The following is a 23,812-nucleotide window of genomic DNA, read 5'->3' on the forward strand; positions in this document are numbered from 1 at the left end:
ATATTTAGACTTGGGGTTGCCACCCATACGACAAAATACGGAATGGTTCCGTATTTCACTGAAAGAATAAACGTTTTGTTTTTGAAATGATAGTTTCCGGATTTGATATTATTTTATAATTAAGTCTATGATTTGATATTTGATAGAGCAGTCTGACTGAGCGGTGGTAGGCAGTGGCAGACTCGTAAACATTCATTCAAACAGCACTTCACTGCGTTTTTCAGCAGCTCTTAGCAATGCATGAAGCACAGTGCTCTTAATGACTTCAAGCCCATCAACTCCTGAGATTAGGCTGGCAATAGTAAAGTGCCTATAAGAACATCCAATAGTCAAAGGTGTATGAAATACAAATGGTATAGAGAGAAATAGTCGAGGCATCATAATTCCAATAATAACTACAACCTAAAACTTCTTAACTGGGAATATTGAACCACCAGCTTTCATATGTTCTCATGTTCTTCTGAGCAAGGAATTTAAACCTTAGCTTTTTTACATGGCACATATTGCACTTTTACTTTCTTCTCCAACAGTGTTTTTGCATTATTTAAACCAAATTGAACGTTTCATTATTTATTTGAGACTAAATAGATTTTATGTATTATATTAAGTTAAAATAAAAGGGTTCATTGAGTATTGTTGTAATTGTCATTATTACAAATATATATAAAAAACAGCTGATTATTCGGTATCAGCTTTTTTTGGTCCTCCAATAATCGGTATCGGGGTTAAAATCATAATCGGTCGACCTCTAGCCTCAATCCCAAAACACAGAAAGCAAAAAAAAACAACGTTAGCTACAACTGTAGCATAGTTACACATGGATGGTGATGAAATACTGTAGCCTCTCTCTCCCCCCTCGCACACTCAGTCACACACATTCCAGCAGCAGTGTTTTATATCAGGGCTGTGTTGAGGCCTGTCTGCTGCGGTAGTGCCAGTGTGTTAACACACCATTAATCGCTATGAGATAGATCACACTGCTCAGAGTCAGAGCGCACACACACAACTCATCATTCACTGTCCCTTATAACACACACCAGACATCCCACACAGTCGATACACACACCGCCAGCCACCACACACAGACCATACACCACACAGACAGCTATGGTGGTACAGCAGCCTTACTTGCAAAAATAAGAACAATTACAGAGTGGCAGTTTGTGATGCATGTTCCTGCGTGCATGTGACTGACTCACCGTCCTGGCGCCGGGTGAGAGGACTCCAGGAGAAAGGTAGGGGTTGCCAAGGTTCCCCAAGTGGCCCAGGTTGGCTAGGTTACCCAGGTCAGGGATCATCAGTAAGGGATAGCCAGCGTACAGAGATGCCTTGAACAATCCACTGTCGTGTTGCTGTCTCCTCAGAGCTGGGAGAGAGAGGGAGAGAGAGACACTGTATAAAGACATAATGACATTTGAAATGTCTTTATTCTTTTGGAACTTCTGAGAGTGTAATGTTTAGTGTTAATTTTCATTTATTTCACTTTTGTTTATTATCTACTTCACTTGCTTTGGCAACGTTAGCATATGTTTCCCATGCCAATAGAGCCCCTAAATTGAATAAAAAATTGAGACTGAGTTAACTTCAACAACCATGCCTCCTCAGAGCTGGAGGATAGACTAGAGATGGGTTGTTGTCAATCAATTATAATCTGTTTAGTTGCTTTGTTAGCATGTAAGACAGTGACTTCTCTTGTCAACAGGGCTCATTGAATTGAGAGAAAGGGAGGGTGTGGGAGATAGGGGGGGAAAGGAGGCTGGAGAGAGGAGGATTCTGGAGGAAGAACTGAGCGGTTTCCACTAGATGTTCTAGCTGCAAAGTCAAAATCGGCTATATCGCAAAAATTCATATAAACAAAAAGTAGCTTTTTGGTCTTAATTTAAGTTTAGGCATTCGGGTTTGCAGTGTGTTTAAGGTTATGTTTCAAATCAGATTGTATGACTGTGCCAGCTAGTGACCACCCTGCAGAGCTGCAGCCAAGGCAAGATTGCTTGTGGTTGTTCATTTATTGCTATATGTACTGTATTTCTTGTAAGGGGTGTAAGATGACCTAACTCTTTCAACACAGCTTTTTTAAATGAATTGAGAAATAAAGGAATGGACTGGGAGGGAGAGAAAGGAGGAGAGGATGAAGAGGGGAATATAGAGAACAGTGGGGGAGAGCAGGGGGCACTCATATGAAGGATCAAAGTGAGAGTTACAGGTAAACAGTGTTATAGTTTTACTATGAGTTTGTGGTGTTTTACCTTCTGCAACGAACTCTCTCTGTCTGACATAACTCTCCCAATCCGGTATGTGATGCTGGGGACGTCTATGACTGACTGCCTGCTGACAAACACACACAAACGTTGTTTGCCAAAAAACACTGGAGATTGGTAGCTAGAAGAAAGGGATTAGTACTGTAGTTGTTTATATAGTGATTCAATCTTCTGTCCCTAACTGGCTAGCTAGTAAAGTTAGCTACCTCGGAGTCAGACGAACTGCTGTTGTTCTCCGTCTCGTTGACCAGTGAAGACTTAACATCGTCCAGGTCCCGCTCAGATGACACATTCTCGGCAGTCTTTTCCTCCTGCTCCCCCTCGTCTTTAAACGAGATCAACTCGTCGTTGGCTCCCAAATCATCTCCTCCTCCTCCGTCCAGCTGCGGCATCTTGAATTTCTAAAAACACACTCACTGTTGTCTTGCCGTGGAAGTGATGTCGTACCCACCGAGTTTCAAAACACCCTGCTAACGTTAGCTAGCTAGTTCCCTGTATTATTTGGAATACCACGATTTCCAGTGGTAGTAACGAGATTAGCCATGAACAAGACGAGTTGTTGCAAACTCTGCAAAAATAAGCATCCAACGACTGTTCAGTGTGTTAGCTAGCTAACGTTAGTTAGCCATGCTAAGCTAACTAGTTAACTAGCTAGTTGATTCCTGGAGTTGTTCCACTCGTTTCTTGTCGCGTATTTTATTTTGGGCTAGAAAAACTAGCTAACGCTACAACCCACATCGACGATTCCAAACAGTTTAATTCACGAATAATCGTATACTGGTGTAAAAACAACTAGCAACCTCTTAAAACTGAAAACGAAAACAATGGAAAGTTGTACGTCGCAGAAGTTTAAAACACGCACGCACATAAGTTTGTCCTCCTGCACATACGTTCTCCTCCTACTTACCCTCCCGAGTAAAATCAGCCCGAAGAAAAGTCAGCTCACAAGCCTACTTTCTTAATTATTTTGTCGTCCATTATCCCTCAAAAATAGAAAATGCAATCCTTGCGAGTTTGAGAAAAAGTTAGTCGCTGGTTGTGTAGCGTGTATATGGTCGCGTGGGAAATAATACAAGTCGCTTGGTGTTTCTGAGGTGGAGTGGAAGGAAAAGCTAGGCCGCCGCCGGGAGACTGGGGGTGGGGGAGAAGGGAGAGTGGAGGAAGAAAGTGGGGTGGGCGAGGAGGGAAGACTGGGGGAGGAGGGAAAACGTTTGGGCAGAGTAATTCCAGTCCAGCTATCAACGATGTATGTCAATGGCGCCAGGAGTTTTTCCCCATCTGATTTCTTGAGCTGAAAAAAAATATTGGTCAGGGGGAAAGTACATCTTTGCAATGTCTGGATTCCCAGCCAGATCACCCGTGATACAGTGGTCTAAGGCACTGCATCTCAGTGCAAGAGGCGTCATTACAGTCCCTGGTTCGAATCCAGGCTGTATCACATCAGGCTGTGATTGGGAGTCCCATAGGGTGGCACACAATTAAAAATACAAATCAGGTTGCATCCCCACTGAATATCGCTCAGTTTTACTGTTGTTTCACCACACTGAATTATATTGGATTCCAGCTGGCTTCATGTGCATATTCATAGGAGAGAACTGAAGGATGTAATGGTAGGCTAATGATTATAATGAAGATTATGGTGTTGATAATGCCGCTCTCCTTCTTTCTTTATTCTTTGTGTGTGTACTTTTTTCTGTGGGACTGTAACCCGAGCCTCCCTTGGTCTGTTATCAGCTCTAACACCCCCCCCCCCCCCCCCCCCCCCCCCCATATATATTTGACACTCAACCCTCTAGCAAACCACAGGCATTTCCAAGCTAACATAATACTACTGCACAATAGTGTGTTTGTGCATGTGTGTGTAGTGCAAACATGTGTGTGTGATGGGGGTGTTGGGAATGATGAGTGTCATGCCCCCCTCCCTCATAATAAAACCACCCACCAACGAGCAAAGGAGACAAGGGATTAGACTGCATCTGAAATAGTGTGTGTGTGTATTTGTGTCTACACCTCTATGTCTGTCTGTGTACATTGGTGAAAAGGAATTTCCTCTTTTGTTCCTGAGAAAGCTAGTGTATGTTCAGTATGTGTGTGTGTGTGTGGGTGTGTGGGTGCGTGTGCATGTGTAAAAGAGGAAGCTGGAGGGTGCTCATCTACACACAGAGAGAGAGAGAGCGTGCACAAGAGAGAGAGCGAGAGAGGGATGGCAGGGATAGAAAAGGAGGGAGAGAGAACTGCTCACCAACAGCAAAGAGATAATGAGATAGAAAGAGAGTATGTGATAGGATAGAGAAAGAGTGAAGATCTACTTATCAACAAGGCTGATGTTTGTGAACCTTCTGTAGTCTAACCAGCAATCACCTTCAGTCACTTTACAGTAGACTCTTCCACCACTTGAATAGTTAGCAGGAAGCATTTAGTCTGCCAACCTGCTTGTACTGAAGAACTTGCGGTTCTGCAGCACCAATCTAAAAAATTTGACTTTTCCGGTTCTGCCCTGACCGGTTTCTTTCACTCGCTCTCTCTCTCTCTCTCTCTCTCTCTCTCTCTCTCTCTCACACACACACACACACACACACACACACACACACACACTGCCCTGACAAGTTTCAGAGGGGTGTGTGTGTAGTAGTTCCTTCATACTGAATCAGCTCGGACAGCCTGTGTGTGTTGTGGTCCTCTTTCCTTGATTTCTCTAGGTAGAATATTTGAGTCTTACTTTGACACAGAGAAAAGACTATTCTTTTGCCGATTTGGTCCTGATCCATCCCAGTTTTGACAAAGCTGAAAGAATCCCCTTGGTACAAGACTTGCTTGTCATTGGAAGTTCTGCCTTTACCCACTAGAGTGCTCTTTCATCATTCAGTGTATCTCAGATACTCCAACTGAAGAGACCATTTCTTATTTCCTGGATAAAGTTTTGGTGCTGCGTTTTCTTTGACGCAGTGGATGCCACGGCACAGGTAGACAAACAGGAGAATGTCGGTGAATCTAAGTAAAAACGGAGCAGCGCTCACGGCCGCGTATAAAGAAGTGGTGGATGTGAAGTCTGATACCAACTGGTGAGCAAGAACTGAGAGAAGGATTGGATCAGTTGATTTGGTATCACAGTTGTATCTGTATGTGTGTGTTTGTGATTCAGCAATGACAAGAGAGAGAGAATCTTCCAGTTGTTTTTCTGTCTGTCTACAGGGCTCTGTTCACCTATGAGGGGAACACCAATGACATCCGCCTGGCAGAGAAGGGAGGTGAGTGTGGGTCTGCAATATGAGTTGTTTGTGCATGTGTGTAATGGGGGGAGGGGTTCAGGGAACTTGTTGTATGATAACTGAAAACTGAAGATACACCATACCACGTAGGCTTTAGTCTAGCTGGCTGACATGGTCATCAGTAACGTTGACGGCCCACGTTCGATTTGTGTGTTTGTGTATGTTTAAATATATATATATATATATATATATATATATATATATATATATATATATATATTTCACCTTTATTTAACCAGGTAGGCAAGTTGAGAACAAGTTCTCATTTACAATTGCGACCTGGCCAAGATAAAGCAAAGCAGTTTGACACATACTACAACACAGAGTTACACATGGAGTAAAACAAACATACAGTCAATAATACAGTAGAAAAATAAGTCTATATATAATGTGAGCAAATGAGGTGAGATAAGGGAGGTAAAGGCAAAAAAATGCCATGGTGGCGAAGTACATACAATATAGCAAGTAAAACACGAATGGTAGATTTGCAGTGGAAGAAAGTGCAAAGTAGAAATAGAAATAACGGGGTGCAAAGGAGCAAAATAAATAAATACAGTAGGGGAAGCGGTAGTTGTATGGGCTAAATTATAGATGGGCTATGTACAGGTGCAGTAATCTGTGAACTGCTCTGAAAGCTGGTGCTTAAAGCTAGTGAGGGAGATAAGTGTTTCTAGTTTCAGAGATTTTTGTAGTTCGTTCCAGTCATTGGCAGCAGAGAACTGGAAGGAGAGGCGGCCGAAGGAGGAATTGGCTTTGGGGGTGACCAGTGAGATATACCTGCTGGAGTGCGTGCTACAGGTGGGTGCTGCTATGGTGACCAGCGAGCTGAGATAAGGGGGGACTTTACCTAGCAGGGTCTTGTAGATGACCTGGAGCCAGTGGGTTTAGCGACGATTATGAAGCGAGGGCCAGCCAACGAGAGAGTACAGGTCGCAGTGGTGGGTAGTATATGGGGCTTTGGTGACAAAACAGATGGCACTGTGATAGACTGCATCCAGTTTATTGAGTAGGGTATTGGAGGCTATTTTGTAAATGACATCGCCGAAGTCGAGGATCGGTAGGATGGTCAGTTTAACGAGGGTATGTTTGGCAGCAAGAGTGAAGGATGCTTTGTTGCGTAACAGGAAGCCAATTCTAGATTTAACTTTGGATTGGAGATGTTTTATGTGAGTCTGGAAGGAGAGTTTACAGTCTAACCAGACACCTAGGTATTTGTAGTTGTCCACATATTCTAAGTCAGAACCGTCCAGAGTAGTGATGCTGGACGGGCGGGCAGGTGCAGGCAGCGATCGGTTGAAGAGCATGCATTTAGTTTTTCTTCTATTTAAGAGCAGTTGGAGGCCACGGAAGGAGAGTTGTATGGCATTGAAGCTCGTCTGGAGGGTTGTTACACAGTGTTCAAAGAAGGGCCAGAAGTATACAGAATGGTGTCGTCTGCGTAGAGGTGGATCAGAGACTCACCAGCAGCAAGAGCGACATCATTGATGTATACAGAGAAGAGAGTCGGCCCAAGAATTGAACCCTGTGGCAGCCCCATAGAGACTGCCAGAGGTCCGGACAACAGGCCCTCCCATTTGACACACTGAACTCTATCAGAGAAGTAGTTGGTGAACCAGGCGAGGCAATCATTTGAGAAACCAAGACTATTGAGTCTGTTGATGAGGATGTAGTGATTGACTGAGTCGAAAGCCTTGGCCTGGTCAATGAATACGGCTGCACAGTATTGTTTCTTATCGATGGCGGTTACGATATCGTTTAGGACCTTGAGCGTGGCTGAGGTGCACCCATGACCAGCTCTGAAACCAGTTTGCATAGCCGGAGAAGGTGCGGTGGGATTCAAAATGGTCGGTAATCTGTTTGTTAACTTGGCTTTCGAAGACCTTAGAAAGGCAGGGTAGGATAGATATAGGTCTGTGGCAGTTTGGGTCAAGAGTGTCCCCCCCTTTGAAGTGGGGGATGACCGCAGCTGCTTTCCAATCTTTGGGAATCTCAGACGACACGAAAGAGAGGTTGAACAGGCTAGTAATCGGGGTTGCAACAATTTCGGCAGATCATTTTAGAAAGAAAGGGTCCAGATTGTCTAGCCCGGCTGATTTGTAGAGGTCCAGATTTTGCAGCTCTTTCAGAACATCAGCTGATTGGATTTGGGAGAAGGAGAAATGGGAAAGGCTTGGGCGAGTTGCTGTGGGGGGTGCAGTACTGTTGACCGGGGTAGGGGTAGTCAGGTGGAAAGCATGGCCAGACGTAGAAAAATGCTTATTGAAATTCTCAATTATAGTGGATTTATCGGTAGTGACAGAGTTTCCTATCCTCAGTGCAGTGGGCAGCTGGGAGGAGGTGCTCTTATTCTCCAAGGATTTTACAGTGTCCCAGAACTTTTTTGAGTTTGTGTTGCAGGAAGAATATTTATGCTTGAAAAAGCTAGCCTTGGCTTTTCTAACTGCCTGTGTATATTGGTTTCTAACTTCCCTGAAAAGTTGCATATCACGGGGGCTGTTCGATGCTAATGCAGAACGCCACAGGATGTTTTTGTGTTGGTTAAGGGCAGTCAGGTCTGGAGAGAACCAAGGGCTATATCTGTTCCTGGTTCTACATTTCTTGAATGGGGCATGCTTATTTAAGATGGCGAGGAAGACATTTTTTTTAAATAACCAGGCATCCTCTACTGACGGGATGAGGTCAATATCCTTCCACGATAACCGGGTCAGGTCGATTAGAAAGGCCTGCTCGCTGAAGTGTTTCAGGGAGCGTTTGACAGTGATGAGTGGAGGTCGTTTGACCGCTGACCCATTACGGATGCAGGCAATGAGGCAGTGATCCCTGAAATCTTGGTTGAAAAAGGCAGAGGTGTATTTAGAGGGCAAGTTGGTTAGGATGATATCAATGAGGATGCCCGTGTTTACGGCTTTGGGGTGGTACCTGGTAGGTTCATTGATCATTTGTGTGAGATTGAGGGCATCAAGCTTAGATTGTAGGATGGCTGGGGTGTTAAGCATGTCCCAGTTTAGGTCACCTAGCAGCACGAGCTCTGAAGATAGATGGGGGGCAATCAGTTCACATATGGTGTCCAGAGCACAGCTGGGGGCATAGGGTGGTCTATAGCAGGCGGCAACGGTGAGAGACTTGTTTTTAGAGAGGTGGATTTTTAAAAGTAGAAGTTGAAATTGTTTCGGTACAGACCTGGATAGTAGGACAGAACTCTGCAGGCTATCTTTGCAGTAGATTGCAACACCGCCCCCTTTGGTCGTTCTATCGTGTCTGAAAATGTTGTAGCTAGGGATGGAGATTTCAGAGTTTTTGGTGGTCTTCCTAAGCCAGGATTCAGACATGGTTAGGACATCCGGGTTGGCAGAGTGTGCTAAAGCAGTGAATAAAACAAACATAGGGAGGAGGCTTCTAATGTTAACATGCATGAAACCAAGGCTATTACGGTTACAGAAGTCATCAAAAGAGAGCGCCTGGGGAATAGGAGTGGAGCTAGGCACTGCAGGGCCTGGATTCACCTCTACATCGCCAGAGGAACAGAGGAGGAGTAGGATAAGGGTACGGCTAAAAGCTATGAGAATTGGTTGTCTAGGACGTCTGGAACAGAGAGTAAAAGGAGCAGGTTTCTGGGGGCGATAAAATAGCTTTAATGTACAGACAAAGGTATGGTAGGATGTGAATACAGTGGAGGTAAACCTAGGCATTGAGTGATGATGAGAGAGATATTGTCTCTAGAAACATTATTGAAACCAGGTGATGTCATCGCATGTGTGGGTGGTGGAACTGAAAGGTTGGATAAGGTATAAGGTATAATGAGCAGGGCTAGAGGCTCTACAGTGAAATAAGCCAATAAACACTAACCAGAACAACAAGGCATATTGACATTAAGGAGAGGCATGCTTAGCCGAGTGATCATAAGGGTCCAGTGAGTAGTGAGGTTGGTTGGGGTCACGGAGATTCAGACAGCTAGCTGGGCCATGGGTAGCAAGCTGGCAGAAGATGGTCTGTTTTTAGCCACCTCGTGAGTTTCCGTCGGTAGATTAGTGGGGTTCCGTGTGGTAGAGGGGACCAATCCAATTGGCAAAATAGTTATAGTTATAGTGGCCCAAGAAAATTGTCCGATAGACCTATTCAGATAGTAGCCGATAAGACAGGTAACGATTAGCGGGCCGCAGATGGGCGTTCAGGTTACGTCGCGACGGAGGGGCCAGTTGGATAACTCCCTCGGGCAAATAACGTCAGTAGTCCAGTCGTGAAGGCCCGGTGGGGCTCTGCATCGGCAGTAAAACGGGTCTGGATAGGTGATTGTAGCATGTGTATCTGTATGTTTGTGTATATGTATCTGTATGTAGACGGCGGTCTGGAGGAGATGGTGGAGGAGTTGAGCAGTGGGAAGGTGATGTATGCCTTCTGTTGCGTCAAGGACCCCAACTCTTGCCTGTGTAAATATGTCCTCATCAACTGGGTAAGTAGCACACACACACACCACCCTCGAAGCATAACGATCACTAGAGACCTTTGTCAAATCAGCTATTCACCTTTGTGTGTGTGTTTTAGACAGGTGAAGGGGTAAAGGACTCTCGGAAAGGACAGTGCGCCAACCATGTCATTTCCATGGGTAACTTCCTAAGGGTGAGTTTTACCTGCTTTAAAGAGAGAGATGCTCCAAAATGTTAATTCTCTAAAATCGAGCTGTGTAGACTCTCTCTCTGACCAATCTCTTTCCTGCAGGGTGCCCATGTGACCATCAATGCACGGGGAGAGGATGACGTGGAGCCAGAAAGCATCATGGGTAAAGTGGCCAAGGCGTCGGGGGCCAACTTTAACTTTCGCAAAGAGACACAGAAATACAGTGATGTACCCAGTGGACCTGTGGTGAGAACACACACACACTCACGCACACACACAAGAATACACACACACACACGCAGAGTAATGTGTTGTTGTGTTTCAGGGGTCGGTGTACCAGAAGACTAATGCTGTGGATGAGATTCTGCAAACCCAAGAGACACAGAAATATGACATACCCAGAGGACCTGTGGTGAGAACACACTCTCTCCACACACACACACACACACACACACACACACACACACACACACACACACACACACACACACACACACACACACACACACACACACACACAAAACAGTGTAGTTATTCCCTCCTCAAGGCAATCAAACAGGCAAAACGTCAGTGTAGAGACAAAGTGGAGTTGCAATTCAACATCTCAGACACGAGACATATGTGACAGGGTCTACAGACAATCACGGACTACAAAAGGAAAACCAGCCACATCACGGACACCAACCTCGTGCTTACAGACAAGCTAATCACCTTCTTCGCCCACTTTGCGGATAACACAGTGCCACCGACGCGGCCTGCTACCAAGGACTGTGGGCTCTCCTTCTCCGTGGCCGACGCGAGTAAGACATTTAAGCATGTTATCCCTCACAAGGCTGCTGGCCCAGACGGCATCCCTAGCTGCGTCATCAGAGCATGCGCAGACCAGCTGGCCTGTGTGTTTACGGACATGTTCAATCTCTCCACATCCCAGTCTGCTGTCCCCACATGCTTCAAGATGGCCACCATTGTTCCTGTACCCAAGATAGCAAAGGTAACTGGACTAAATGACTATTGCCCCTTAGCTGTCACTTCTGTCATCATGAAGTGCTTTGAGAGGCTAGTTAAGGATCATATCACTTCTACATTACCTGTCACCTTAGACCCACTTCAGTTTACATACTGCCCCAATAGATCCACAGATGATGCAATCGCCATCACACTGCACACTGCCCTATCCCATCTGGACAAGAGGAATACCTATGTAAGAATGCTGTTCATTGATTATAGCTCAGCATTCAACACCATAGTACCCTCCAAGCTCATCATTAAGCTTGAGGCCCTGGGTCTGAACCCCACCCTGTGCAACTGGGTCCTGGACTTCCTGACGGGCCACCCCCAGGTGGTGAAGGTCGGAAACAACACATCCACTTCGTTGATCCTCATAACTGGAGCCCCACAAGGGTGCGTGCTCAGCCCCCTCCTGTACGCCCTGTTCACCCATGACTGTGTGGCCAAGCATGCCTCCAACTCAATCATAATTTGCAGATGACACAACAGTAGCAGGCTTGATTACCAACAATGACGAGACAGCCTACAGGGAGGATGTGAGGGCTCTGGGAGTGTGGTGCCAGGAAAATAACCTCTCACTCAATGTCAACAAAACAACGGAGATGATCGTGGACTTCAGGAAACAGCAGAGGGAGCATCCCCCATCGACATCGACGGGAATGCAGTGGAGACGGCGGAAAGCTTCAAGTTCCTTGGCGTACACAACACTGACAAACTGAAATGGTCCACCCACACGTACAGTGTGGCGAAGAAGGCGCAACAGCGCCTCTTTAACCTCAGGAGGCTGAATAAATTTGGTTTGGCACCTAAAAACCTCACAACCGTTTACAGATGCACAATTGACAGCATCCTGTCGGGCTGTATCACCGCCTGGTACGGCACCTGCACAAGGCACAATCTCAGGCCTCTCCAGAGGGTGGAGCGGTCTGCCCAATGCATCACCGGAGGCAAACTACCTGCCCTCCAGGACACCTACAGCACCTGATGTCACAGGAAGGCCAAAAAGCTCATCAAGGACAACAACCACCCAAGCCACTGCCTGTTCACCCCGCTATCATCCAGAATGTGAGGTCAGTACAGGTGCATCAAAGCTGGGACTGAAAGACTGACAAACAGCTTTTATCGCAAGGCCATCAGACTGTTAAATAGCCATCACTAGCACATTAGAGGCTGCTGCCTATATACAGTTGAAGTCGGAAGTTTACATACACTAAGGTTGGAGTCATTAAAACTCGTTTTACAACCACTCCACAAAATTCTTGTTAACAAACTATAGTTTTGGCAAGTCGGTTAGGACATGTACTTTGTGCATGACACAAGTCATTTTCCCAACAATTGTTTACATACAGATTATTTCACTTATAATTCACTGTATCACAATTCCAGTGGGTAAGACGTTTACACACACTAAGTTGACTGTGCCTTTAAACAGCTTGGAACATTCCACAAAATTATGTCATGGCTTTAAAAGCTTCTAGTAGGCTAATTGACACCATTTGAGTCAATTGGAGGTGTACATGTGGATGTATTTCAAGGCCTAGCTTCAAACTCAGTGCCTCTTTGCTTGACATCATGGGAAAATCAAAAGAAATCAGCCAAGACCTCAGAAAAAAATTGTAGACCTCCACAAGTCTGGTTCCTCCTTGGGAGCAATTTCCAAATGCCTGAAGATACTATGTTCATCTGTACAAAAAATAGTATGCAAGTATAAACACCATGGGACCACGCAGCCGTCATACCGCTCAGGAAGGAGACGTGTTCTGTCTCCTAGAGATTAACGTACTTTGGTGCGAAAAGTGCAAATCAATCCCAGAACAACAGCAAAGGACCTTGTGAAGATGCTGGAGGAAACAGGTATAAAATGATCTATATCCACAGTAAAACGAGTTCTATATCAACATAACCTGAAAGGCCGCTCAGCAAGGAAGAAGCCACTGCTCCAAAACCGCCATTAAAAAAGCAAGACTACGGTTTGCAATTGCACATGGGGACAAAGATCGTACTTTTTGGAGAAATGTCCTCTGGACTGATAAAACAAAAATAGAACTGTTTGGCCATAATGACCATCGTTATATTTGGAGGAAAAAGGGGGAGGCTTGCAAGCCGAAGAACACCATCCCAACCGTGAAGCAAAGGGGTGGCAGCATCATTTTGTGGGGTGCTTTGCTGAAGGAGGGACTGGTGCGCTTCACAAAATAGATGGCATCATGAGGGAGGAAAATTATGTGGATATATTGAAGCAACATCTCAAGACATCAGTCAGGAAGTTAAAGCTTGGTCGCAAATGGGTCTTCCAAATGGACAATGACCCCAAGCATACTTCCAAAGTTGTTGCAAAATGGCTTAAGGACAACAAAGTCAAGGTATTGGAGTGGCCATCACAAAGCCCTGACCTTAATCCTATAGAACATTTGTGGGCAGAACTGAAAAAGCGTGTGCGAGCAAGGAGGCCTACAAACTTGACTCACTTACACCAGCTCTGTCAGGAGGAATGGGCCAAAATTCACCCAACTTATTGTGGGAAGCTTGTGGAAGGCTACCCAAAACGTTTGACCCAAGTTAAACAATTTAAAGGCAATGCTACCAAATACTAATTGAGTGTATGTAAACTTCTGACCCACTGGGAATGTGATGAAAGAAATAAAAGCTGAAATAAATCATTCTGTCTACTATTATTCTGACATTTCACATTCTTCAAATAAAGTGGTGATCCTAACTGACCTAAAACAGGGAATTTTTACTAGGATTAAATGTCAGGAATTGTGAAATACTGAGTTGAAATGTACTTTTCTAAGGTGTATGTAAACTTCCGACTTCAACTGTACATAGACTTGAAATCACTGGCCACTTAAAGAAATTGAACAATAGTCACTTTAATGATGTTTACATATTATGCATTACTCATCTCATATGTATATTCTGTGTTCTATTTTATTCTACTGTATCTTAGTCTATGCCGCTCTGACATTGCTTGTCCATATATTTATATATTCTTAATTCCATTCCTTCACTTAGATTTATGTGTATTGGGCATATATTGTGAAATTGTTATGTATTACTTGTTAGATATTACTGCACGGGCGGGTCTAGAAACACAAGCATTTCGCTACACCCGCAATGACGTCTGCTAAACATGTGTATGTGACCAATAAAATTTGATTTGATTTGACACACACACACACACACACAAACAGCTGTAATATTTTTTTAGTTTTTATTTCACCTTTATTTAACCAGGTAGACCAGTTGAGAACAAGTTCTCATTTACATCTGCGACCTGGCCAAGATAAAGCAAAGCAGTGTGACACAAACAACAACACAGAGTTACACATGAAATAAACAAACGTACAGTCAATAACACAATAGGAAATAAAATCTATATACAGTGTGTGCAAATGAGGTAAGATTAGGGAGGTAAGGCAATAAATAGGCCGTAGTGGCAAAGTAATTACAATTTAGCAATTAAACACTGGAGTGATAGATGTGCAGAAGATGAATGTGCAAGTAGAGATACTGGGGTACAAAGGAGCAAAATAATTAAATAAATAACAATATGGGATGAGGTAGCTGGATGGGCGATGTACAGGTGCAATGATCTGTGAGCTGCTCTGACAGCTGATGCTTAAAGTTAGTGAGGGAGATATGAGTCTCCAGCTTCAGTGATTTTTGCAATTCGTTCCAGTCATTGGCAACAGAGAATGTATTGTTGTGTTTCAGGGGTCGGTGTACCAGAAGACTAACGCTGTGGATGAGATTCTGCAAACCAACAAGGACAACTTCTGGGCCCAATCTCAGGTAGACCTTCTCAGATAGCCAAGCCTACATTTTATTTGTCGTATGTAACTAGTAAGCTACATTGAAGTGCTTGCTCTTAAGACATAACAAAATTCCAGACAAAAGTAATACTATATTGTTATCTCCCTATTCCTAATGTGGTATGCAATCCTGTTTTGAGTTACTCTGCTGCTGGTTCTTTGGGAGTTTGGTTCCAACAGAATGTTACATTTCTCACTCTTTTTTTCTCAATCTTTCAGAGAGATGAGGAGGTGCGTCAGAAGGAGGAGAGCAAGAGAGTGGAGGAGGAGAGGCAAAGGGTGAAAAGAGAGCGAAAAGAGAGGGATGAAAAGGAGGCTGCAGAGAGAGAAACGAGGGCAAAGGAGAGAGCCTCTCAAATCGACCAGGCAAAGTCAGTCACACACATGCGCGCACACACACACAAACACATGCTCAATAATATAATATTGTCTGTGTGTGTGTCCGTTTGTGTGTGTGTGTTTGTGTGTGACAGGACTTACCAGAAGCAGCAGGAGTCAGGGTATAGAGACCAGGAACAACATCAGCCGGTGAGCCTTCTATGTGGTACTATGTGTGATTTCTATGCGTTGCACAAAATGCTTTTGTGAGTTGCAGTATTCCAAACGTATTTGTGTGTGTGTTTTTGTGTGTGTGTCTGCTTTTTAGGAGCAGCAGGACAGTGAGCGTCAGAACTCTCAGAGGATAAGACCTGCATCTGTACAAAAAGCAAACGTGAGTCCGCACTCACTGTGTGTGTGTGTGTGTGTGTGTGTTCAATATGTCATAATTTACTGAACTTTGTGTGAGTGTGTGTGTGTGTGTGTGTGTGTGTGTGTGTGTGTGTGTGTGTGTGTGTGTGTGTGTGTGTGTGTGTGTGTGTGTGTGTGTGTGTGTGTGTCAGGAGGCAGCACGTCTGATCTCCCAGAGGTCCTTGAACCCCAGAGAGCTGTTTAAAAAGAGAGAGCAGAGTGCTTCACTGGACAACACGCCCAGCTCCAGACCTGGTAAAATCACCTAGAATGTTGTAATAGTGTTGTATAGATAAGCAACAAGGTGGGTATCGATATAGAAAACTGGTCAAAGCTAAACACAATTAATAACTTAAATAAAGTTATCAATAAATCATTATGACATATCAATAACACATCCTGCTCCCCCCCATAACACATATTCTACACATATTCCCCTAGCCCCAATAACATATAACACATATTATTCCCCTCTCCCCCTCCCTCAGGGAAGCTGCAGAGCCCCTTCCTGACTCAGAAGTCCACTGAGAGAGAAACACCCATCGAACCACGTTCCCCACAATACCCAGCTTTTCTTCACCCAGAAGCCCCAGCTCCACTGCTACCAAAAATACCTGCTCTGCTCTCAGAGCCCAGGGCACAGGCAGCCCCACTGTCACCTGTCCAACCCGCAGGTAATACATGCACCCACCCACCCACCCACCCACACACACCTGTATCATAGATAACCCTTTAACCCCTGCTCCACTGGTCCCAGAATACCCTGCTCCACTGCTCCCAGAAGCAGCTGCCCCACTCTCACCTGTCCAACCCACAAGTCAGACTGTATCATAGCTAAGCCTTTAACTCCTTACTTCTCTGCTCCCAGAACCCCCTGCTCCTCTACTCCCAGAAACCCCTGCTACTGTGTTCCTACAGCCTGAGGCACCTGCTGCCCTACACTCACATGTCCAACCCACAAGCCAAACACGCATGCATACAGCCATGCAGCTAACTCTTTCCACCACAGGCTGATTTATGTCATAGTGATAAGGCTGTCTAAATAATATGTGGGTGTATGTGTGTCACAGAGTCTTCCTTCACTGAAGAGGAGTACTGGTCGGATGATTTTGATGATGATACACAGGACACAGCACCAGAGGATGGTAGGCCTCCGCCTCACATACACATACACACACACACACACACACACACCACACACACACACACACACACACACACACACACGCAAACTATTTTCCACTCTCGCATTGTTACCACTTAAAAACTACAGCTGGTGAGGGTCTTTAAATATTGAATCTCTCAGAGCCAACAGTTGCCGGTCTGGTTCAGGGTAGAGAGGAGCACATTGGCCCAGATGAGGTATACGAGCTCCTGCCATTGGCAGAAACAAATGAGGAGGATAACATTTATGATGATATCTACCAGGACACACCCAAAGTAAGTCTACAGGAAGTATAATGACTTTGCTCTTAGCCATGTTATCAAATATTATTCCAAATAGGTTGGAAAACTCTGTGGTGTTATGACCACTGTTTTATTCCTCTTCAAATCTTATTTAACTCCCTATCACTTGAACAATCTCTCTCAGGTGCTGCAGCAGAGAGAGGAGGCCAGTGGACAGGATGTGCGTGCCAGGGCTCTGTATGACTACCAAGCCAGTGAGTGTTGCCCAGCTCTGGGTTCAAATCAAGTCCCTCTCTTTTTCTCATTTTATCTTCTTTCATCTGATCCTTCTTTGCTTTTCTCATCTTTTCTCTGATGTCCCACGTCATATTCCTTCCCTTCTTTCATCTCTTCTGGCACCACTCATCCCTATCTCATCTCTATCCATAAAGTTGTATTGAATTTAATCTTCTTTCATCCTTCTCTCCTCTCCTCCTCAGCTGACGACTCTGAGATTACCATTGATCCTGATGACATCATCACAGGGATAGACATGGTGGATGAGGGTTGGTGGAGAGGCTACGGACCGGATGGACACTACGGAATGTTCCCGGCCAATTACGTTGAGCTCCTGTAGTTCCAAAGCCCTCCCACATGCCTGTACAACCAATTAGAGCATCAGTTGGATCATTCTGACTGCGACCCATGCGAACAATACAGGGGTAGGAAGGGGGATGTTTTCCTCTCTGCACAGATATTAGGTTTGTAAGTAGAAAGTGAAGAGAATGGGGGTGCAGGACTTATCGGGGATGTCAGGGAAAGTGACTGTCACTTGATTACTGTATTTTAATGTACAACAGAGCTAATGTCAGTGTATTCTAGTCTTTATGATTGTCTGGTTTTAGTCAGGTCTCAGACTAGCAGTCTTCTATGGGATTATGGGGATGTTTGGGGTTTTATATGTGTCTTGAAGTTGACTTCTGCTTTTGATCCACTTTTCAATAAATAAAGATGCATGTCCAACTGTTTCCATGTGCTTAATCTTTTCTACCATTTGAAGCCTCATGAGTTCTAAATTATTTATGCTCATCCCTCTTCTATGAAATGGGGATGGTGTATTAATTTGGACTAATCTTGCCTAGTTTAATAAAGGTTAAATAAAAAATAGATTATTGACAGATGATGTCATGTAGGCCTACTGAATGCACTGCAATGTTTCCTTAGTTGTTTTTGGGAACGAAAGGTTGAATCAGTTTGCATGATAAAGTAAATGCATAGCCTACCTTTTCAGGTAACGTTAGTCAACCACCAGAGCCGTGAACGCGTCTATTTTTTAAATACAAGAGCACAGACGTAAGAATAATGCGACTGTCACGTAAATATTAAACGTCATCAGTGTGCTGCCAGTTGTTTTTCGACCAGAAAGAGAAATGGCTGCAAGGTTATTGCTTCGCTCGGCCGTCAGGGCCGCTACAACTTGCCGGGCCGCCCCGGTCCCTGCTCTCACCCGCGGCATGGCGGTTGGAGGTGAGTCGGTAATGTGGAGGTTTTGGGCAGAAGCCATGGAAGCATCGTATTTGACATATTGATGTCTTGCCAAGGACAGGCGATGCATTGCCAGGCAATGGCGCAAGGCATCCTAGCCAAGTTATCACAATATTCGTTGTATCAAAATACAATTTTCAATCTGTCCACATTTTGTTCCCACTAAGTAGCTAGCTGAGCAGATGTTTTCATGTCCAATACTGAGCTATTTTGCCTTTTATAGCGACCTTTGTCAAAGTCAAAGATGGTACCTTAGTTTAGGGTTCTAGCTAGCGCGGTAGCGAGCTATCCGTGTCGACTTTATCATTCAATGTGCTTAGCGCGGAAGTAGCCCACTGCTCATTTTGCTAGCTAATAAACTAGCTAATGCCAACTAAGTGATTAGCCAACTAACTAGTTAACCTTGCTAGCTAACACTGATGACATGTTTTCAGGCATCCCCACCGACGAGGAGCAGGCCACTGGTCTGGAGAAGATCGTTATGAAGGCTGCGCAACAGGGCGCGGTAAGTCGAGATTACATTTGTATGAAATTAATATTATTTGCGTCTGCTGTGTTGCCATAGCCAACATTTACGTAACACCGATAGTTTAACATGTCAAGTATTAGTTTGGCAGTAATCACATTATTTTCTCTCAGCATTGGCCCGACATGCCTCTAACTTTATCTAGCCACATTTAGGATCCTTACAAGGTTTCTGTGTGCTTTGTTCTCCATGTCACCAAGTCATACCTAGGTCTAATACTGAACCTGTCTTGTGTGATTTCTTTCCAGGACCCCTACAGCATGTTGAAGCCCAAAGAGTATGCTGGCTCAAAGGCCGACCCCCATCTGGTGCCCTCCATCACCACCAAGAGGATTGTGGGCTGTGTCTGTATGTGACTAGCTTTATATTAGTCTTTACACTAGTTGTCTGCTAGTTCTGTGGCCAGAAGCTGTACCACTCTGATTTGTCATGGCTGTCTGAGGGTTGTCCTTCCTGCTCATATCTAATGTCTCCTTCAACTGATCTCTCCCTCCTATCTTTCTCCCCCTTCTCTCTCACTTTCTCCATCCTCTCTCTCTAGGTGAGGAGGATAACACTGCAGTGGTGTGGTTCTGGCTCCATCAGGGTGATGCTCAGCGCTGTCCCTCATGTGGCTCCCACTACAAACTGGTGCCCCACGAGCTGCCCCACTAAAATGCACACCAACACACACCCTCTTATATACATACACAGATCTCCTAGTACCTTTACATGACATTACATTCACTGAAAGATTTCTGCTTCTTTAGGATGAAGGGGGTTAGATGGTGATGTCAAATCTGTTCTTTCAGGAAGTGTATTTGCACTGGGAGTTAGGTGTTCTAAATTAGAATGTTGGGCCTCTGTGTGTACCCTTTGGTTCCTTTTAATCATGTGTTTGCTGTCCAATTTCTTTCTCATCCTAGCATCTACTTGAAAATCTATCTAACCTGCTATCCTCAATGTCAGTCTGTGATCAAAGGACCAGTTATTGTTTAAAACTTACCGAAGGCCTAGGCCTAACGGTGTGGGACGCAATGTTATTTTTTTCAAGCAATTCCATTCAAACAGCAGTTTACGTTGATGTATGTACTGTACACTTGGTCTTATCAAATCAATAAAGTCTACTCCCTTAACTCCTCTTGCTGTTTCGGTGGTGATGTAGAATAGCGTGATGGTTTAGGTCAGGGGTGGGCAAAATACAGCCTGTGTTAAAATTAAAAATATATATACTAAATCCCTAAAACCGTATGGAAAGTATGTAGAAATGATAGACCTATATAATTAGAAATGAGTGCCAGTTTTCTAGGACTTAAATTGGTTTTGACCAGCAAATCTGTCCACACAATCAGTGGCACTCTGTTGAATTTCGAAATCCCAATGTGGCCCTCGAGCAAAAATTAAGATTATTTAGGTCATCTGGATCTGAGAAGCCGGTGCATATAATGGTGTATTCATTCAAGGACTATGGTTGTCACACTTATTTTGACAGTTTTCATTGTGGTGCCATGTGTAATGTATAGTACCCTGCTTTTTGTAAGAGCAAGCTAATGGCACGGAGGGGATAAATTACGTTTAATTGTGTATTTTTTTCTTCACATTAACTTATTTTGTACATAATGTTGTTGCTTCTGTCTCTTATGACAGAAAAGAGCTTCTGGATATCAGAACAGCGATTACTCACTTGTAACTGGACGAAGATTGTTTTCTTTAATGAGTCTGACGCGAAGGATATATTGTTTCTCCCAGACCAGGCCCAAATCCCTGTCATTCACATGAAAAAAAGACAGGTCCAGGGGGGACAGTTCTGGGTGCCATGTGATAATTTGTGGGTGAGTGGGTAACCCTCCTCTACCATCTATTCTATTGGCCAACGTACAACAATTGGAGAATAAACTGGGTGAGCTCCGTCCAAGACTATCTACCAACAGGACATTAAAAACGGTAACATCTTTTGGGTCACCAAGTTGTGGCTGAACGACGACACGGATAATATGCAATTGGCTAGGTTTTCCGTGCATCGGCAGGACAACAGCTACGTCCGGGAAGAAAAGGGGTGGGGGTGTGTCTATTTGTCAATAGCAGCTGGTGCGCGATGTCTAATATTAAGAAAGTCTCGAGGTATTGCTTGCCTGAGGTAGAGTACCTCATGATAAGCCGTAGACCACTATCTACAAAGAGAGTTTTCATCAATATTTTTCGTAGCTGTACATTGACCATCACAAAACCGATGCTGGCACCAAGACTGTATAAGGCCATAAGCAAACAAGAAAAATGCTCATCCAGACGCGGCGCTACTAGTGGATGGGGATTTTAATGCAGGCAGACAAATCTGTTTTACCTCATCTCTACCAGCATGTCACATGCAACCAGAGGGGGAAAAAAACTCTAGACCACCAATACTCCACACACAGAGACGCATACAAAGTTCTCCCTCAGCCTCCTTTTGGCAAATCTGACCATAATTCTATCCTGATTCCTGCTTACAAGCAAAAACTAAAGCAGGAAGTACCAGTGACTCGCTCAATACGGAAGTGGTCAGATGACGCGGATGCTACGCTACATGACTGTTTTGCTAGCACAGACTGGAATATGTTCTGGGATTCATCCAATGTCATTGAGGAGTATACCACCTCAGTCACCGGCTTCATCAATAAGTGCATCGACGACGTCGTCCCCACAGTGACCGTACGTATATATCCCAACCAGAAGCCATGGATTACAGGCAACATCCGTACTGAGCTAAAGGCTAGAGCTGCCACTTTCAAGGAGTGGGACACTGAGTGAGACACTAACCCGGACGCTTATAAGAAATCCCGCTATGCCCTCAGATGAACCTTCAAACAAGCAAAGTGTCAATACAGGACTAAGATTGAATCCTACTACGCCGGCACTGACGTTCGTCGGATGTGATGGGGCTTGTAAACTATTACGGACTACAAAGGGAAACCCAGCCGTGAGCTGCCCAGTGACGCGAGCCTACCTGACAGTCTAAATGCCTTTTTTATTATTGCTTCAAGGCAAGCAACACTGAAGCATGCATGAGAGCACCAACTTTTCCGGACGACTGTGTGATCACGCTCTCCGTAGCCGATTTGAGCAAGACCTTTAAACAGGTCAAAATTCACAAGATCATGGGGCCAGACGGATTACCAGGACGTGTACTCAGAGCATACGCGGACCAACTGGAAAGTGTCTTCACTGGCATTTTCAACCTCTCCCTGACCGAGTCTGTAATATCTACACTTGAAGTCGGAAGTTTACATACACCATAGCCGAATACATTTAAACTCAGTATTTCACAATTCCTGACATTTAATCCTAGTAAGAATTTGCTGTCTTAGGTCAGTTAGGATCACCACTTTATTTTAAGAATGTGAAATGTCAGAATAGTAGTAGAGATAATTATTTATATCAGCTTTTATTTCTTTCATCACATAGATGTTGCTTCAATATATCCACATCATTTTCCTCCCTCATGATGCCATCTATTTTGTGAAGTGCACCAGTCCCTCCTGCAGCAAAGCACCCCCACAACATGATGCTACCACCCCCGTGCTTCACAGTTGGGATGGTGTTCTTCGACTTGCAAGCATCCCCCTTTTTCCTCCAAACATAACAATGGTCATTATGGCCAAACAATTCTATTTTTGTTTCATCAGACCAGAGGAAATTTCTCCAAAAAGTATGATCTTTGTCCCCATGTGCAGTTGCAAACCGTAGTCTGGCTTTTTTATGGTGGTTTTGGAGCAGTGGCTTCTTCCTTGCTGAGCGGCCTTTCAGGTTATGTCGATATAGGACTCGTTTTACTGTGGATATAGATACCCTTGTACCTGTTTCCTCCAGCATCTTCACAAGGTCCTTTGCTGTTGTTCTGGGATTGATTTGCACGTTTCTCACCAAAGTACATTAATCTCTAGGAGACAGAATGTGTCTCCTTCCTGAGCGGTATGACAGCTGCGTGGTCCCATGGTGTTTATATTTGCATACTATTGTTTGTACAGATGAATGTGGTACCTTTATGCGTTTGGAAATTGCTCCCAAGGAAGAACCAGACTTGTGGAGGTCTACAATTTTTTTTTCTGAGATCTTGGCTGATTTCTTTGGATTTTCACATGATGTCAAGCAAAGAGGCACTGAGTTTGAAGGTAGACCTTGAAAAACATCCACAGGTACACCTCCAATTGACTAAATGATGTCAATTAGCCTATCAGAATCAGAATTACATTTTCTGGAATTTTCCAAGCTGTTTAAAAGCACCGTCAACTTAGTGTATGTAAACTTCTGACCCACTGGAATTATGATACAGTGAATTATAAGTGAAATAATCTCTCTGTAAACAATTGTTGTAAACATTACGTGTGTCACGCACGAAGTAGATGTCCTAACCAACTTGCCAAAACTATAGCTTGTTAACAAGAAATTTGTGGAGTGGTCCAACCTAAGTGTATGTAAACTTCCAACTTCAACTGTATGTTTCAAGCAGACCACCATAGTCCCTGTGCCCAAGAAAGCAAAGGTAACCTGTCTAAATGACTACCACCCCGTAGCACTTACGTCGGTAGCCATAAAGTGCTTTAAAAGGCTGGTCATGGCTCACATCAACACCATCATCCCAGAAACCCTAGACCCACTCCAATTCGCATACCAGACCAACAAATCCACAGATGATGCAATCTCAAT

At 44.3% G+C, this 23,812-nt stretch overlaps 3 protein-coding genes across 4 annotated transcripts in view; 2 read left to right on the forward strand and 1 right to left on the reverse strand.

Moving 5' to 3' along the window:
• The window catches only part of LOC106567996 (transcription factor 7-like 1-B), a 32,841-nt gene extending 29,365 nt beyond the window's left edge, over positions 1-3,476 (reverse strand). Inside the window, exons 1-4 of one of the 2 annotated variants that reach the window (XM_014137975.3) lie at positions 3,166-3,476; positions 2,465-2,659; positions 2,247-2,325; positions 1,200-1,366 (exon numbers count right to left, since the gene is read on the reverse strand). In XM_014137975.3, coding sequence (XP_013993450.1) covers positions 1,200-1,366; positions 2,247-2,325; positions 2,465-2,650 — 432 coding nt within the window. In that variant the 5' untranslated portion in view covers positions 2,651-2,659; positions 3,166-3,476. Of the gene's footprint in view, positions 1-1,199; positions 1,367-2,246; positions 2,329-2,464; positions 2,660-3,165 lie in introns of both variants that reach the window. The other variant, XM_014137966.3, reaches the window with a different exon arrangement.
• Positions 3,477-4,897: 1,421 nt separating this feature from the next.
• Positions 4,898-18,107, forward strand: LOC106567986 (drebrin-like protein B). The gene is made up of 16 exons (XM_014137939.3): positions 4,898-5,320; positions 5,451-5,506; positions 9,865-9,977; positions 10,070-10,144; positions 10,244-10,387; positions 10,467-10,553; positions 14,867-14,944; positions 15,184-15,335; positions 15,438-15,492; positions 15,611-15,676; positions 15,846-15,948; positions 16,182-16,367; positions 16,764-16,838; positions 17,000-17,133; positions 17,285-17,354; positions 17,580-18,107. Exons 1-16 carry the CDS (start codon positions 5,238-5,240, stop codon positions 17,714-17,716), a joined length of 1,614 nt encoding a protein of 537 aa, XP_013993414.1. The 5' UTR covers positions 4,898-5,237; the 3' UTR covers positions 17,717-18,107.
• Positions 18,108-18,430: 323 nt separating this feature from the next.
• On the forward strand, positions 18,431-20,265 carry LOC106567989 (cytochrome c oxidase subunit 5B, mitochondrial). Its single transcript, XM_014137953.3, has 4 exons — positions 18,431-18,606; positions 19,059-19,129; positions 19,399-19,498; positions 19,692-20,265. The coding sequence occupies exons 1-4, from the start codon at positions 18,510-18,512 to the stop codon at positions 19,802-19,804; spliced, it is 381 nt and encodes a 126-aa protein (XP_013993428.1). The 5' UTR covers positions 18,431-18,509; the 3' UTR covers positions 19,805-20,265.
• The last annotated feature ends 3,547 nt before the right edge of the window (positions 20,266-23,812 follow it).

Source organism: Salmo salar, chromosome 01 (assembly GCF_965601325.2).
Source record: "Salmo salar chromosome 01, fSalSal1, whole genome shotgun sequence".
In the NCBI taxonomy this organism is placed as follows: domain Eukaryota; kingdom Metazoa; phylum Chordata; class Actinopteri; order Salmoniformes; family Salmonidae; genus Salmo; species Salmo salar.